At 40.9% G+C, this 18,502-nt stretch overlaps 1 protein-coding gene across 1 annotated transcript; it reads left to right on the top strand.

Annotated features, from left to right (window-relative positions):
* The first annotated feature begins 1,006 nt into the window (after positions 1–1,006).
* On the top strand, positions 1,007–18,179 carry LOC144607486 (peptide YY-like). Its single transcript, XM_078424361.1, is given in 5 exon segments — positions 1,007–1,075; positions 1,077–1,130; positions 4,516–4,703; positions 12,907–12,984; positions 17,859–18,179. Coding segments are annotated over 5 exon segments (414 nt in total). The 3' UTR covers positions 17,884–18,179.
* Positions 18,180–18,502: the final 323 nt, after the last annotated feature.

Below are 18,502 nucleotides of genomic sequence, written 5' to 3'. Positions count from 1 at the left end.
CTGGGTTCTAGTTTAAACTGAAGATAAACACAAAAAGCTGGGTGCTAGTTTAAACTGAAGATAGACACAAAAAGCTGGGTTCTAGTTTAAACTGAAGATAGACACAAAAAAACTGGGTTAACACAGCGGATCAGACAACGTCTCTGGAGAAAGGGTATAGTTGACATTTCGGGTCGAGGGGGGTCTACCTTTTTGTGTCTATCTTCGACCATCAGTGTTTGTGGACTGACTAATTGCACGCTCCTGCTTTGCTTGGATTTAGTTCACCGGGCTATTTGAGTTTTTACAAAAAGTCGATCAACCGATGTCATGATTTATTTTAAAGATACTCTCAGTCAAAAAAAAAAACCCTCAAGTATTTCAAATTCTGTTCGAATCATTTTTAAATTAAAAGATTGATTTACTAAATATTACTGCAATGTTTGTAATTCATTATTTAAACATCCTTCCTGTCTACTAACTCGTTAAAACACCATGTCTATTTCCCCAGAAGAAAAAATAAATATATATATATATTTAAAAGCTGGCATGAATATTTTTGTAGTCTTAGCCATTTGTATATAACTATTGCACGCATCGTTGGAAATGACCAAATGGGGCATTAATATAAGAAAATAACTGCAGATGCTGGTACAAATCGAAGGTATTTATTCACAAAATGCTGGAGTAACTCAGCAGGTCAGGCAGCATCTCGGGAGAGAAGGAATGGGCGACGTTTCGGGTCGAGACCCTTCTTCAGACTGGGGCATTAAGGTAGCTGGGGAATGATCCTTAAGTGTCTGTTCTGGTACGTGTCTGTTTGTTCTGTTTGTCTTGACAACTTTTTACTCGAAAAACGGAAGTTAGGCTATCTCCGTGTGGGGGGGGGGGGGGGGGGGGGACAAGGGCGGTGGAGTGGATATCGATTTTCCGATAATTCATTAATGCAGAGTAAGTCAAAGGAGGTGATGACAACGAAGCGCCTCCCTCGTGGTCTTAGAGTCCGCTCATATAAAAGGGACTCGGGATGTCGAGCGGCATCAGAAGCAAGCTGAGGACGGCTGAGCGAATCAGTCAGTCGGGACAGGTACAGGTACAGGTACAAGGAGATTTTCTCTGATCGCCGGCAAGACTCTCAGACAATAGGGAACGTGAGTACATGTCTTCTTTATCCAAGTGCATTGCTTCCAATGCCCGAGATACTTTATACTGTTTTCCTCCCCCACTCCCATCGACACCCCACCCCCAGTTGAAATGTTCTAATCTCTCAAAATGAAAGTGTAAAATGATCTAGCTGTGACAGCCACAACCGGCGGATGCAAACTTCAGGGAATACAACTTTCTGTCTCTATAGTACTGCTCCATGCGAGTTTGCTAGCTCTAAGTTAATATTTAGTCACTATCATTCCAATAGGTGTATGTTATCCATCTCTGACTTTATTCTCCAAGGTGTGGGATGTGTGTGCGGAGGAGAAGGTATCGATTTGTCTACAGGATACACAAGCTGTTTAATAAATATCAACTTAAACTGCTTTCATCCTCGAAGCGTGGCGTTTTTGTGTTTTGAGGGGAAACAAAACTGTTTTATTCATGCTTTGAGTCTGATGTGCTTAGCGTCTATTGATTGATTATGGGCTGCTGTACATAAAATCACACATCTCTCTTTTAATGGAAAATCATTTTAACGTCCTGCAGTTAGGTGCAAAGATGCATTTAACATTGAACATTGCTTTCCGTTGCTTGACTTTCTGCCGCTGCATGCTGCATTCTTTGTGTGCTTTGCCTTTGCTCTGACATAACTTGAGCTGAATTAGTTCTCCAGATAATTAATATAATTTCTATATCTGAATCACAACCGAGTGGGAGCAGGAATCTATATTTTTGGAATTACTCTTCATCTACCTAAATTCCACTGCATTGGTTAGTGTTGGACATTGCATGGTTATAAGTGGGGGCGGGGGGGAGGGGGGAATAACATTATTAAACATCTTTAGCGGCAATAAAAGGAAGAAATATGGGCAACTTAAAAAATGTATAATTTTAAGATACAGCCCTTTCGCCCACCAAGTCCATGCCAAACATTGATCACCTGTTCTAGTCACACAATGTTATCCCATTTGCACATCCACTCCCTAAACACAAGGACAATGTACAGAGGCCAATTAATCTACCAACTCTCGTTTCTTTGGGAAGTGTGAGGAAACCGGAGCACCCGGAGGAAACCCATGCCGTCACAGGGAGAATGTGCAAACTCCACACAGACACAAGACCTGAGGTGTGGATTGAACCCGGGTCTCTGGCACTGAGGGGCAGCAGCTCTACCAGCTGCGCCACTTTTTATTGGGAACTCATGGTAACTTTTGTCAGTTGAGTTTACTGTTTTTATGTCACTGTCAGCGACAAAGGGTGTATGGAATTGAAAGAGTGTGAGGGAATGAACATGGGTGTGACAGCTACAATTCATGAGAACTATAAGGCTTTATTTGTGCAGATCAGCAGGAATTCAGAATTTCCATTTTTACCAATAAAGTAGAATGCAATGTCTTTAATCGTTAATAGAATGATGTATGTATTATGATATACTCAGATTATTTATTCAAAATCTTCAAAATATTTCCATCCATCATTTATTCACAAAATGCTGGAGTAACTCAGCAGGCCAGGCAGCATCTCAGGAGAGAAGGAATGGGTGATGTTTCGGGTCGAGACCCTTCTTCAGACTGAAGAAGGGTCTCGACCCGAAACGTTGCCCATTCCTTCTCTCCTGAGATGCTGCCTGACCTGCTGAGTTACTCCAGCACTTTGTGAATAAATACCTTCGTTTTGTACCAACATCTGCAGTTATTTTCTTACACTACTCCACCCATCATTTGCTCTCCCAGAAGTTATTTTATTTAATTGAGCTTGAATTAGAATCTCCTCTATTTTCCTTGGATATTTTCATGTCTGGACGCTGAATAAAGAAATGGTTCATTTTCCATTTCTCTTCCACATTAGGCATACAATGTGTAACTTGTAGTAGTGATGGTATAGCATAAGTAATGTTACGTGATTAAATTTATTATGTAATTAATGTAGAAAACGGTTTAGTCTTTTACCTTCCTCCTCCCCCATTGTATCTCCTTAATTTGACCACTTTTAATTTTTGTGTTGATATCACATGTTTGCTGTCTAATTTGTGATGATCTGAATTGTATTCATGTGTTTGTTATATCTAATTTCAAAAATGGTGTCTTTGTTTATCCAGCATAGCTTAAAACATATGTTTTGACACTGAACAACTTGAGCCCCGTAATACATTAACATTTTAAACTTATTTAGAAAATTGAAACCACCCAATAAGGCTTTTTTTACGCCTCGCTATATTTGCTTGACAATATTTTTAGTTGAAGCCAGAATAGGTGGATTTAGTATTAATTCCAGATTAAGTTCGTGTGATTCTCCCTCGTAGACAAGAGATGTTGTTCGAATGTTCATCCAGTCACTCCAGTTTCTTCCTCTTCAATATCTGTCACTTGACCCTTCTCCCAACCAGGTTGAAAATGTTTTGAAACAAAGAGCTGCAGATGCTGTTTACATCAGAGAGAGATGCAAAGTGATGGAGTAACGCAGCAGGTCAGGCAGCATCTCTGGAGAAAAAGGGATGGGTGATATTTCAAGTCGGGACCCTTCTTCAGGCTAAAACCAAAGATAGACCCAGAGTTCTTCAGTCTGAAGAAGGGTCCCGACCCGAAACATCACCCATCCTTTTTCTCCAGAGATGCTGCCTGGCATGCTGAGTTACTGCAGCACCTTGTGGCTCGCTCAGTTTGAGAACATCACTGTTCATCCCACTACTCAATGCCATGTTTAATGAAACTCATGAATTTCAATTGAGGCAGTTGAGCTCCTTTCCGATTTTGAGAATCCCTCTCTTTAATCAGTACTCATTGTTAAAGATGCTACTAAATGTGTAAAAGGACTTTGAAATTGTTCCAAGGTCAAAATAAGATAATGTTAAGAATTTTAAAACTAAAACCAGCTTCTAGATAATCTCAGTGAAGAAGGGTCCTGACCTGAAACATCTCCGCCACAGATGCTGCCTGACACATTCAGTTACTCCAGTACTTTGTGTTTAGCTCGAATTTCTATGTGGCTCTCTACTACTCTAGAGGGGAATAGATACTGTGACTACACAGTCTTTTACCCAGAGTAGGAGAATAACAAAGAGGGTGGTGGGTATATGGAATTATTTGCCATAGGAGCTAGATGAGGCAGGTAATGTAACAATATTTAAAAGGCATTTGGACAAGTACATGGAGAGGAAAGGTTTAGAGAAACATGTTAAAATGCAGGCAGCTGAGACTAACATATGTGAGCCATATTGGTCGGCATGAACAAGTTGGGCCAAAGGGCCTATTTCCGTGCTGTATGTCTCTATAATTCTGGATAATTTAGGACTACTGTAAACTTTATGGAAGGGCTTTTGCTGATTTTGCAGAGTCTAATCTTGGTGCACTGCACTGTTATCTGTTTTTCTTTTCCTCGATGCAACAGATGGTAGCTGTGCAGAAACCTTGGACCAACCTGCTTTTCCTTGCAGTGTGTGTGCTGGTGTGCCTAGGGACCTTGGTGGATGCCTACCCTCCGAAACCCACGTACCCAGGAATAAATGCATCTCCCGAGAAACTGGCGAAGTACTACTTTGAGCTCAGACATTACATCAATATGATCACACGACAGAGGTAAGCTGGAACCACACATCATTGAACATGTAAGATAACAACCAAGTTAGCATCTATTCACACTGCATATTAATACCTCACACGACAGTCAGATCCTGCTGCAAATCATTGACAGTGCTAAGCTGTCGTATCATGTGATTGATCTGAATACTTTATTCCCATTGTTGTTTAATTTTTTCATACATACAATATACTCATAAATCTCTCTGTAGCTTTGCTTGATTGAAAGATACATCACGGAAGCAGATCCTTTGACCCACCGAGTCCACGCCGACCATCGATCACCCATTCACACCAGTTCTATGTTATCCCACTTTTGCATCCACTCCCTGCACACGAAGGGCAAACTACAGGGGGCGATTAACCTACAAACCCGCACGTCGTAGGAATTTGGGAGGAAACTGGATCACCCGGAGGAAACCCACGTGGTTACAGGGAGAACGTGCAAACTCCACACGCCTAGTACCCGAGGTCAGAGTTGAACCTAGGTCCCTGACGCTCTAAGGCAGCAACACACCCGGGTGTGCACTGTGCTGGCCTTTCAGCAAGTGCACCCTTCACAGTTCAGGCTGAATTCGAGGCAGGGTTAGGCCCATTAATCATGACCAGTGCTGGCAATTGTTTGAGCTTGTAGATTTGTGGAGCAAAGGGAAAAACAAAATGTTTCAAACAGAAAACTCACCAAGCATCCTCTGGATGTCTCAATAGACAATAAACAATAGGTGCAGGAGTAGGCCATTCGGCCCTTCGAGCCAGCACCACCATTCAATGTGATCATGGCTGATCATTCTCAATCAGTACTCCGTTCCTGCTTTCTCCCCATACCCCCTGACTCTGCTATCCTTAAGAGCTCTATCTAGCTCTCTCTTGAATGCATTCAGAGACTTGGCCTCCACTGCCTTCTGAGGCAGTGAATTCCACAGATTTACAACTCTCTGACTGAAAAAGTTTTTCCTCATCTCCGTTCTAAATGGCCTACCCTTTATTCTTAAACTGTGGCCCCTGGTTCTGGACTCCCCCAACATTGGGAACATGTTTCCTGCCTCTAACGTGTCCAACCCCTAAATAATCTTATATGTTTCGATAAGATCCCCTCTCATTCTTCTAAATTCCAGTGTATACAAGCCTAGTCGCTCCAGTCTTTCAATGTACGACAGACCCGCCATTCCGGGAATTAACCTAGTAAACCTTCGCTGCACCCCCTCAATAGCAAGAATATCCTTCCTCAAATCTGGAGACCAAAACTGCACACTGTACTCCAGGTGCGGTCTCACTAGGGCCCTATACAACTGCAAAAGGACCTCTGCTCCTATACTCAATTCAGTGATGCTCTTTTCTTGGAGTGTAATTGCTGTTCTAACATATGAGAAGGGCATCAGGCCTTTCTCGCTGTTTCCAGTGGCCTTCCGTCAGGAACAATCTAGCCACATATTAGAAATTTAGCTGCTTCTATGAAGTACTGACAGTAATTGACATAAACCATCAAAAATGAAACGAAGAAGCAAGGAACTGCAGGTATTGGTTTGCAAAAATTAGACACAAAGTGCTGGAGTAACTCAATCGGTCAGGCAGCATCTCTGGACGGAGGGTGATGCTTTGAGCAGGACCTTTCTTCAGGCTGAAGAATGTGATGGATGATCGACAGTCTGAGGAAGGGTTCCGACTCAAACCATTATCTATCCATGTTCTCCATAGATGCTGTCTGACCGGCTAACTTACTCCAGCGTGTTGGGTCTGAGAATGAAGTGAAGGCAATTTTGTCTCAAGTATTGCAGCTACATGTGTTTACATATTGTCTTTGAATTGAAGCTTCTTAATGCAGTGATTTGCAAATCCGTCTTCCTGCACGTTACAGTCCTATTCAACAGTAGTATGGTCATTGTGGGACTATAAAGACATTGAAGATGAGCTATTTAATTTCTAATTGCTTTTTGTAATTTTGGTTTGATATCAACAGAAGATTGAGAACATTTACATTTATTGAGCCGATATTTTATCAGGAGTGCACGACTCAACATCACATTAGAATATATGGAAAATAACTAACTTGCAATTATAAAACAATTCCAAGAGCCTTGAGATATCAGAGTGCATATAGTCAAAACATTTGTGAATTGAGGTCACAGTAGGAAACCAGGTAGCCATTCGTATTGGGAAATATTTCCCTTATAAAGTACAAGTACCCATGCATTCCGAATATTTGTTTTCAAGATTGCATTTTTTCCTTAAGTAGAAACAGAAAATACCCAGCAATGTGGGTGGCACTGTGCCGGAGACCTAGATTTGGCCCTGACCTCGGGTGCTGTCTCTGCAGAATTTGCACATTCTCCCTGTGATTGCGTGGGTTTCATCCGAGTACTTCGGTTTCCTCTCATGAACCAAGGAAGTGCGGGTTTGTAGGTTAATTGGCCGCTGTAAATTGGCCCTAGTGTGTAGGGAGTGGATGCGAAGGTGGGATAACATAGAACTGGTGTGAACGGAAGGTCGGTGTGGACTTGGTGGGCCAAAGGGCCTGTTCCTGTGCTGTATTTCAATATTAAACTAAACTCAAACCAACACGCCAACAGTGCTGACTTTTCAGGTCTATCAGATTTAACATTAGAAATCACAATTTTTCTTTGATGGAATGTGGCTGGTCCTGTATATATTTTCTAGCCTCAATTGCCCTTCACAAACTAGTGTTGAGCTGCCTCTTAAGCTCCTGCCGTCCTCAACATGCATTGTGGTCTGTCTGGCTGTGATAATATTCATGGTATTAAACCATGATTTCAACAGGCAAGATCTCATTCCAATTATTTGCTCAAGTGGACCTGAGTTTCTGTGCCACATTTCCTTACATTATTTTCAGTTTATTCTGAATTAAGGCATCTAGGTGCAATCCAGGAGTTTTAATTTTGCTCATTGTTAGAGTAAAGATTTTCCTGTATCTGCACATCATCATTCTTTATCGCTTTGCAGATAGCATACACTCAAATATTGCAAGATTCATTGATGCAATTTTAAGACAATCCCATGATTCTACCAGTTGATGATTCTACCAGTTTTGTTTACCCAAAATAAATATAAACATATGTTGTACATTTTATGCTTGACTGTAGCCACGTTGCCAAGTTGGAATGCTGGAGCTAATTAACTTCCTGACCTTCTGTTTACTGATGATCCTGTTCCATCTTAAATCAGAAATCTGACAGTTCAATTCACTACACCGTTCTTATTGTACATGTCATCAGGTCTTAAGGAATAGAATTAGGCCATTCGGCCCATCGAGTCTACTCTGCCATTCAATCATGGCTGATCTATCTGTCCCTCCTAACCCAATTCTCCTGCCTTCTCCCCATAACATATGACACCTGTACTAATCAAAAATCTTTCTATCTCTGCCTTAGAAATAATATCCATTGACTTGGCCTCTACAGCCTTCTGTGGCAAAGAATTCCACACATTCACCACCCTCTGACTAAAGAAGTTTTTCCTCATCACCTTCCTAAAAGAATGTCCTTTAATACTGAGGCTGTGACCTCAAGTCATAGATTCTCCCACTAGTGGAAAGATCCTCTCCACATCCATTCCATCCAAGCCATTCACTATTCTGTATGTTTCAATGAGGTCCCCCTCATTCTTCTAAACTCCAACGAATACAGGCCAATGCCGACAAACGCTCATCATAGGTTAACCTACTTATTCCTGGGATCATTCTTTTAAATCTCCTCTGGAGCCTCTCCAGAGCCAGCACATCCTCAGATATGGTGCCCAAAATTGCTCTCAATATTTCAAATGCGGCCTTACCAGTGGCTTATAGAGCCTCAACATTACATCCCTGTTTTTGTATCCAAACCCACTTAAAATAAATGCTAACATTGAGTTTGTCAGCAGCTTATTGATCTTACCTTCACACCAGTGGCTTTCTGATAGTCTTTCGAAAGAGTACAGTCAAAAACAGTTTCCTGAAAAGGATTTAAAGGAGAGTAATATTGTAGAAAGCACAAGGTTTCAACCAGGTCCCGATGCAAGTTAAAAAAGATTGCTGGATCAGACAGTTATTGGGTGACTGTACAAAGACACAGTTGTTAGAGCATTTTTGGTATACATAGTGGATTCTTAGTACTTTCACATTGGCTGTAACATCAGGAACATTTAGTCCATTTGACAACATTGTGTGTTTTATTTACACAGATCAATTTAGCAAATGATTCTCCCTTTCCTTGGATCTACATTGCAAAAAACAGAACAGTTTAGTCTTTATTTTTTATACGACTTATAAACAACTCTGTTTTTATTGGTAATATAAATGTGATCAGAAGCCAGTTTAGTTAAGGAACAATGGACAACTGATTTCTCACTACAAGTCTTTTTCAACAGTTCCCTCAATTTAAAAATTCTCTAACTTGCCTCTCTCTATCTCTGTATTCCAACGTGCCCCGACAACCCTTCAAGATGTTTTTGCTCCCCCACTTTTGGTTGCTTTTAAATTCCTGCTTGGAATCACAACACCATTGGTGGTCAATTCTTTAGCTGCTTTGGCCCTGAGCTTCATAATTTCCACTCTAACCATTCCACCTCTTCAATTTCTTTGTTCCGTGCTCTTTGTTCTATCTCTTCACCAAGTTTTAGCTCATCTATTCTAATATCTCCTCCTAAGACCCCAAATCAAATATTGCTATTAATATTTTTGTAGAATATCTTGAAAAGTTTTACTCAATAGAAAGCACAATGGGTAGGCACAATGACACAGCTGGTAGAGCTGCTGCCTCACAGCTGCAGAGACCCGGGCTTGATCCTGACCTCGGGAGCTGTCATTGTGGCGTTTACACGTTCTTCCTGTGACCACGTGGATTTCCTCTGGGTGGTTTCCTCTCATATCCCAAAGACATGTAGGTGTGTAGATTTATTGCCCTCTGTAAATTGCCTCTAGTGTGTAAGGAGTGGATGAGAAAGTGCGATAACATAGAACCATTGCGAGCAGGTGATCGATGGTGGACGTGGACTCGATGAACCGAAGGGCCTGTTTGCACGCTGGCTCTCCAAACTAAAATAAACTATATAATTGCAATCTTTTCTTGTGCCCCAGTACACATTACAATCTGTGGATCTCGTTTAAAGTGAGGTTATTGTCAATGTAGAGTCGAATTGAAAACCAAATAGCAAAATAACATTTGGTATTTTTAAATCTTAAAAATCTATCTTAAAATCAGCAAAAAAATGGATGACCAGCTGGTGTGCGTGGTTGTATTGGTTGAGATATGATTATTGATCAAGAAAATTTCTCAAAATAGCACAATGGGTTATTTATCTCACTTGAATTGGCAGGTAGTACCGTAGATTTGCATTTCATCTGAAACAGAGCTGTCTGAGGCTTTAACTTAACTTCTGCATTAAAATCCCAGAATGGTCATGTGCTCTCTTCTAAATTAAGTAAATGTGCTACTGATGTAACAAACCTACATCTGGCGTGTACATGGTAGTGATGTTCATCGTAAAAAAACGTGACTGGCAGATGGGTCCTTAATTATCATCTTCAGGGCTCGTGATGCATTTTATACACGCACTCAACCCAGACTTAGGGGCGATGCAGTCATTAGTGACTCACCAATTAGTTGTATTAAATTATTGCAGTTAAAATTGCTTATTTCTATTAGTCCAACAACATTTTTGAGTATAAATAGCCAAGCGGGCATTAATCCAACATTGTTAATCAAGTGTAGGTGTTTTATCTTGCACCATTCTCACTCAACCCAAGCTGTTGCGTAACTACATGTAGCAACCAGCCAGGGATAATGAGGGGAAATAGTTGGCGAGTTAGTTGACTTGCTTTTAATTATAGACATGGCACAGATTCGTATTTACAGTAGCATGAATTTACAGGCGAGCTGGCAAAGCTATGCATTTAACTGCAGGTAGCTACAGTGCAGAGATAGTTTGATCATGGAATGATAACCTTGCCTTTGTGCCATGGGAATATTTGCAGAGTGTGGAAGTATAGAGGTCTGGACTCCCTTCTGATGGTGGTCTTGATGGTGCAATCTGCCAAGGGTTCTCTGAGTCCAGGATTCAGACACCAAGAACAGTCATGCCAGAAACGGCACTGGAATATCGCCAGTGCCAATCCCAAGTATAAACCGTGGAAGGAGGAGACATTTGGCAAAAAGAAGAGTGATCGAACAGTTAACACATTAAAAAAAAACTTGCATCCAAAACTTTTAATAAGATCAATTACAGTAAATAGTCCACAATTATAGAGAGCACAATATCCTGAAGATAGTCACAAAGTGCTGGAGTAACTCAGTGGGCCAGGCAGCATTTTCTGGAGAAAAAGGATGCGTGACGTTTCGGGTCGGAACCCTTGTTCAGATCCTGAAACTGTGTTGGATTGCAGAGCTGAGAGGCAGTATAATGTATTCACAGGGTGATGTCTTCCTCATGGCATTACTCAATGTACTCCAGCATAAAGCTCTATTTCTCTGTTGCTGTGATCTTCCATTAACCTGACTGCATTAAGAAATCTTTCCAAACAATTTGGTGCCAATTAGTTTAAAGTTGACCTCATGGTCTGCTGGTTTTTGTGTCAACATTATCATCTTCTTGCCCACAAAATGCTGGAGTAACTCAGCAGGTCAGGCAGCATCTCAGGAGAGAAGGAATGGGTGACGTTTCGGGAAAAGTCACCCATTCCTTCTCTCCTGAGATGCTGCCTGACCTGCTGAGTTACTCCAGCATTTTGTGAATAAATACCTTCGATTTGTACCAGCATCTGCAGTTATTTTCTTACATCTTCTTGCCCATGTAGAAACAAGGAAATTGAGATGCTGGATTGACACAAAAAGACATGAAGTGCTGGAGTATCTCAGCGGGTCAGGTGCCATTTCTGCATAATATGGATAGGTGACATTTCTGAAGAAGGCTCCTGTCCTGAAACATCACCTATCCGTGTTCTCCAGAGATGTTGCCTGACCCGCTGAGTTACTCCAGCACTTTGTATTCTCTCATCTTCTTGCCCATCTTTATTTTGGCGTTCATGCCATTTCACTTTAGTTCTCCTGATTTTCCTGCTCAGCAGTAAATTCAGAGAAATAATATATAAAGAAAAAATAACATGGAATGAGAGAAAATCAAACCAGTTGTAATCAACACCATCTTCAGTCAATCCATTACAACTCCGGGTGAAACATTTATGTATCTGCTCCAAAGCACCCAGAAGCCAATACAGAATATTTATCTAATCTTTCAATGTCAATTATTCATTCTTGACCACTTGCCTACCAAGATATCTGTTGACCTCAAAACAGACAGGAATTATGCTCAGGAAATAAATTTTATCAGGAAATCTCTATCCCAAAACATGGTACCATTGGGTTAAATCAAATGACATGGATTTACTGAAAGAGAACTAGGCCAATGAATGAGAGATGGAAGGATATGTGGAGAGCGTGCGATAAGTCTTATGTGTGGTATAAAATATCTTTACAGATCACTTGGGCCATGAATTCAATGTATATTTTTATAATAAAACTTTCACCCAACTGGTCCAGACAGTTTTATCATGCTCAAACTCACAAAGAAAGCATTACCTATCTTGCCTCAGATAATTTCCTGTTCTCTAACAAATACTGCACTGCACCAGCACAATCAACAGCAGTTGATTATATATTATATGCCTTCAATTTTGATCAACTTTGCACACAAAAGATGTGTGGAGAGTGTAATACTCATATTATCTCACTACTGACGGATGTGCCTTACAACTGTTGCAGCGAGCCCTGTTTTCACAGAGTAAGATCAGAATTCACTTATTAAATACCATCTGTCACATGTTCCGAACTTGCATCTTTCCAGAGTGTCCCAGAATAATTAAAATAAATCAAATGCACATTTCTCATTTACTATCACAATATATTTGTATAGGTGACTGGAAATCTGCATGAACTATTTTATTCCAATTAGAGGACATAAGTTCATAAATTCCATGAGCAGAGTTAGGCCATTTGGCCCATCAAGTCTGCTCCACCATTCCAACATGGCTGATCTATCTTTCCCTCTCAACCCCATTCTCCCGCCCTCTCGACATAACACCTAATCAAGAACCTGTCAATCGCTGCCTTAAAAATATCAGTTGTGACTGAATGGAAAGTATTGTGATATATTGCAGCTTGATGTACTGGGGTAATTATTAATCTGTAATTAAACTTATTGTTTTTTTCTGGAACAGATTTGGGAAGAGAGATAATCTAGAAGCTTTGTCGGATTCCCCTTTTGATGAAAGCAGAGATCATATTGGGAAGTCAAGGTAAACACAGCTTGGAGAATGTTGCTAATGCTTGAGCGGACAGCATCCTGCAGTGAATTGATGCTGACTCACTCACTCAGATAACTTTAAAACCAACTTAGTAATGATAAAGATAGACACAAGATGCTGGTGCAACTCGGCAGGACAGGCAGCAACTCTGGAGAGAAGGAATGGGTGACATTTCACGTTGAGACCCTTTCTTCAGACCTTTCTTCAATAATTATAAAGACATCTTTTGTTCCCGCCTTTTCAAAAGAATACATGGATTTTCTTCTGCCATTAGAAGAAATGTCAATTATTTAAAATTACTCTATTCATTTAAAAAAAAAGTATGATTGCAATGGGAACTGCAAAACCTGTACTCCAATGTAGACACAATTTTTTTTTCTCCAGTCAGATGGTTTACTCAGTTGTAATAATGGCTTAGCAAAAAATTTAATTGTTCCATTCCTGGTGCATTTTATAGTGAATAACTTAAAAAATTCAGATTGTGTATTTTTCAGAGTATTGTATAGTAGGACTAATTCATCAATAGCTTAAATGTGTAACAGTCTGATCAATTGAGATGATGTCAGTGGACAAAGCCAGACAGTAGTTCATCCTATGATGTGAGCCCCAGACAACTGAAAGCAAATTCAGGGCTTTCACATTGAAAAGTATTTGGGATATTCACAAGTATTTAGATGAATGATTCAGGTGAGGGAGATAAATGTAAACTCTCCTGAGTTGTGGATGGCACAAGGTTGGGGAGGATCATGAGACGTGAGGAGGATATAGAGAATCTCTAGTGGTATTTGACCAGGTTGAGAGAAAGGCCAGTTGCGTTCTGACCCGCTGAGTTCCTCCAGCACTTAGTGTTTTGCTCAGAATGCGGTATGGTGTGGATACATGTGAAGTTATTCACCTCAGTGTCAAAACCAGAAGACAGATTACTATCGGAACAGTGAAAGACCAAGAAAGGCAGAGGTATAGTATGACATGGATGTCTTTGTGTGCCATTCAATGAAACTAAGCATACAGGTGCAACAGACCATTAAGAAGGCACCAGGTATGTTGTATTTTATAACCAGATGGAGTGAGTAAAGGAACAATGTCTTATTGCAATTGTATGGAACTCAGTGACACTCACCTTGAGTACGGTTTGCAGTTCGAATCTTGTTATCTGATAGAATGTGGAACAGTACAGCGCAAGAACAGGCCCTTCTGCTCACTATGTCCATGCCAAACACGATGGCAAGTTAACCTCGGACTGCCAGCGATTCATACTCCTCCATTCCTTGCATATTCATGTGCCTATCTAAAACCCTCTGAAACGCCACTATCGTATCTGCCTCCACCACCACACCTGACAGCATGTTACAGGCACCCACCACCCCCTCTGTAGAAAAATACTTGCCCCGCACATCTCCTTTAAACTTTGCTAATCTCATGTTAAAGGTTTGCCCCCTGATCTTTGACATTTCCATACTTGGATAAAGGTTCTGATTGTCTACCCTCATCATTTTATAAACTTCTATCAGCCTTCAACACTCCTGAGAAAATTGTCCACGTTTGTCCAAACTCTCAAAACAGCTAATACTCTCCAATCCAGGCAGCATTCGCGTAAACCTCTCCTACATTATTTTCAAAGCCTCCACAACCTTCCTGCAGTGGAGCTACCAGAATTGCACGCAATACTCCAAATGGGAATATTCTTGCTACAGAATGAATGTAGTGAAGACAGATTCTAGGACTGATGATTGAAAAGACATTGGGCAATCTGGGGTAAATTTCATATAAGTTTAGAAGAATGAGAGGAAATCTCATTGCAACTCATAAACCCCTGATGGAGCTGTGCCAACTAAATGCACAAAAATGTCCCGGGGGTTGGGAAGTTCAGATCAGGGTCACGGCCATTAGATGCAGGCGAGGCCAAGTAAGACTGTGATGAGGAGAACATTCTCCAGCCAAAGTGAGACCAATTTATGGAATTCTCTACAACAGAAGGCAGTTTGAGATTTAATTATTAACTATATTAAGAAAGGCGTTGGATAGCGTACTACTGGCTAAAGAGATCAATGAATATGGGGAAAACTGGAATAGAATATTGATCAGTTGATAGAGTCACATAGTCAGCACAATTTACCCACACCGAAGAAGGTGCCCCATCTACACTAGTCCCACTTACCCGCATTTGGCCCATATCCCTCCAAACCCTTCCTATCCATTTAGCTGTGCAAATATCTTTTTAATGTTGTTAGAGTACCTAGCTCCATTACCTCCTCTGGTTGTTCCATATTCCATATTGAACTGAGTTGTTCAATTCTTCCATATTGAACCACCCTCTGTGTGAAGAAAAGTTGCCCCTTAGGTTCCTACTAAATCTTTCCCCTCTCACATGAAACCTATGCCGTTTGGTTCGTGACACCCGTACTCTGGGTTATGATCCTATTGAATGGCAGATGAGATTCAGAAGGGTTAGTGGCTTATTCCTGCACCAAATTGCTCTGTTTTTGCATTTCTAAGCTCGTAAAGAGTTGTCACTGCTGTATGGGAACCCTGGAAGTTCCACTATCTTTACCACTGCACAGTCTGTGCTAACGTGGCTCAAAGAGTGGGACTGGCAATTGGTATTGGTGTGACATGACGGCACAATGTAAATCCAGTATTCCACTGGGAAAAGCTCTCTAAATGCATGCAAACTCTGCTGATAAAGTACACTTGGTGGTGCCTTGCACAGACAAACGTGTGTGTGTGTGTGTGTGTGTGTGTTCAATTTTGTTGTGGTTTTGACTTAGAATGGGTTTATTTCAAGTTACATGACAAGAAACGTAATTTCCTATCAGGGATGGCGGATGTTCCAGTCATTTTCATGTAAATATTGATAAAGTACACTGACCAGTAATCCCTTAGACTAGCACTACCCAACACACGAGGACAATTTATAATTTTTATTGAAGCCAATTAACCTACAAATCTGCATGTCTTTGGAGTGTGGGTGGAAACTGGAGCAGGCAGGGGAAACCCACGTGCTCATGGGTAGAATGTATAAACTCCGTACAGACAGCACCTGATGCCAGGATTGAACCCGGGTCTCTGGCGCTGTCTGGCCGCAACTCTACCGCAGCGCCACTGTACTGCCCGCAATCCTTGCAATAACTGCTCAACAGTTTAGTCTGGTAACTTTCCCAATTTGCAGGAGCCTGGTGGTTTTTCAATCACGCTGACTATTCCTGATAGAACAGAATTGAAATCACTGTTCTACTCACATTGCCAGATTTTGATCAGTGTGTTCACAGTCAGAAAATTTAAATTCCAAATGGCACCAGTACGCACTAATTATCAAAGCTTCAGGACATTCACACCGCATAAGGATATCGCTTAAGCTGAGATCTGAAGAACAACTGGTAATCCAAATGAAACTCTTATTAGTTCTACGCACATACGTTGCACTTTGTTCACATAATAACATCTCTGAATTCAATTCAAATTGCAGCGCATGGGATCCAAGGAGAGAGAGAGCTGAATGGATAGAAAATTGGCTTCATGAAGGACGCAAAGGGTGATGATGGAAGATTGTTTCTCGGACTGTATGCCTGTGACTAGTGTGTCTCAGGGTTCGGTGCTGGGCCCGTTATTGTTTATCATCTATATCACTGATTTGGATGAGGACACACACGGCAAGATTAGCAAGTTTGCAGATGATACAAAAGTGGTGGTTTTGCAGATAGTGAAGATGGTTGTGAAAGATTGCATTGATTAGTTAGGCAGGTGGGCTGAGGAATGGTTGATGGAAGGTGAGGTGTTGCATTTTGGGAAGTGTATCATGGGCAGGACCTACACAGTGAATGGTAGGGCTCTGGGGAGTGTTGTACAGCAGAGGGGTCTAGAAATGCAGGTGCATGGTTCCTTGAAGGTGGAGTCGCAGGTAGATCGGGTGGTTTGGCACATTGCCTTCATCAGTCAGAGTATTGAGTATAGAAGTTGGGAGGTCATGTTGCAGTTGTATAAGATATTGGTGAGTGGCAAGGGAGGGGGGTAATTTTGTGTAATTGGTGTATTGAATATCTGTATTGAATGTATGTGTAGCCTCCGAGAATGTCGGATGGAGTTTTGGAAGGAACCTGTTTTGTATATATTTATTTCTTGATAATAAAAAAAATGTTGGTGAGGCCGCATTTAGGGTATTATGTTCAGTTCTGTGCACCATGTTATAGAAAATATGTTGTCAAGTTGGAAAGGGTACAAAGAAGAATTACAAGGATGTTGGCAGGGCCAGAGGGTCAGAGCTATAGGGTGAGGTTGAGTAGGCTGGGACTCTATTCCTTGGAGCGCAGAAGGATGAGGGGTAATCTAATTGAGGTGTATAAAATCATGAGAGGAATAGATTGGGTAGATGTAGAGTCTCTTGCCCAGAGTAGGTGAATTGAGGACCAAAGGATATAGGTTTAAGGTGAAGGGTAAAAGATTTAATAGGAATCTGAAGGGTAATTTTTTCACACAAAGGGTGGTGGGTGTATGGAACAACCTGCCAGAGGAGGTAGTTGAGGCAGGGACTATCCCAGCATTTAAGAAACAGTTAAACAGGCACATGGATAGGACAGGTTTGGAGGAATATGGACCAAACACGAGTAGGTGGGAGTAGTCTAGATGGGAATTGTTGGCCGGTGTGGGCAAGTTAGGCCGAAGGGCTTGTTTTCACATTGTATCATTGCCGGCTGTGAAATTAAGTATCAATTAAGTGTCCATTTCTTCCACAGATGTTGCTTGACCCATTAAGTAGCTCCTGCTCTTTGTGTTTTGCATTTCACTACTGTGTCGTTCCTTTGACATTTTAATGGGTGTAAACTTCCACTTAATATACTTTTTGCCTATTTCAATATTCCTTTTCACAGATACGATGATTCCTTGATGTGGTGATTTCATCCTTAGTGTACCCGTCGTGTTTATGCATTTTAATTATGATGCAGAAGGACCTAACCTCTGAAGAATTATGAGAAGATTACACCAACCAAAAGGTTCACTGCATGCTAACCTTTTTCATGCATTGAGAAACCATCAAAGCTTTTTTTGTGGCAGACGATTGTACATAATTTATGGTTTAAAATAATATACAGCAATCAAGGAAAAGAAAATGGGGTCTTTCTGAGGAAAATAATCTTGTTTGTATTGTAAAAATGTTTATGTGCAAATAAAGTTTAATGGATCAATCAAAATTGCATCCAAATGATGTCTCTGTTTATTTGAAATTACTTGCGCATTCTCGGAGAACCCCTTTAAAATGTTTTAGGATCTTCAAGAGTTATACAAGTTCAGGGAGTTCACAGACTGTTCACAGAACATTTTGAAATGTTGCCCCAATTATAGGAAGTGCCATTGCTAATTTACATACATCAAGCTCATATAAAGCAGCAAAATTAAAATGATAATTTGGTTCAGTTAAGCATGGATGCAACTGTTTCCTCACTATTTGGATACTGGCATGGATCTTTTATACTCACTTCAGAAGGAATGCACTGCTTTAAAGCCCCTCTGACAG

This window comes from Rhinoraja longicauda, chromosome 29 (genome assembly GCF_053455715.1).
Source record: "Rhinoraja longicauda isolate Sanriku21f chromosome 29, sRhiLon1.1, whole genome shotgun sequence".
In the NCBI taxonomy this organism is placed as follows: Eukaryota; Metazoa; Chordata; class Chondrichthyes; order Rajiformes; family Arhynchobatidae; genus Rhinoraja; species Rhinoraja longicauda.
This window is presented reverse-complemented; position numbering and strand designations above follow the sequence as displayed.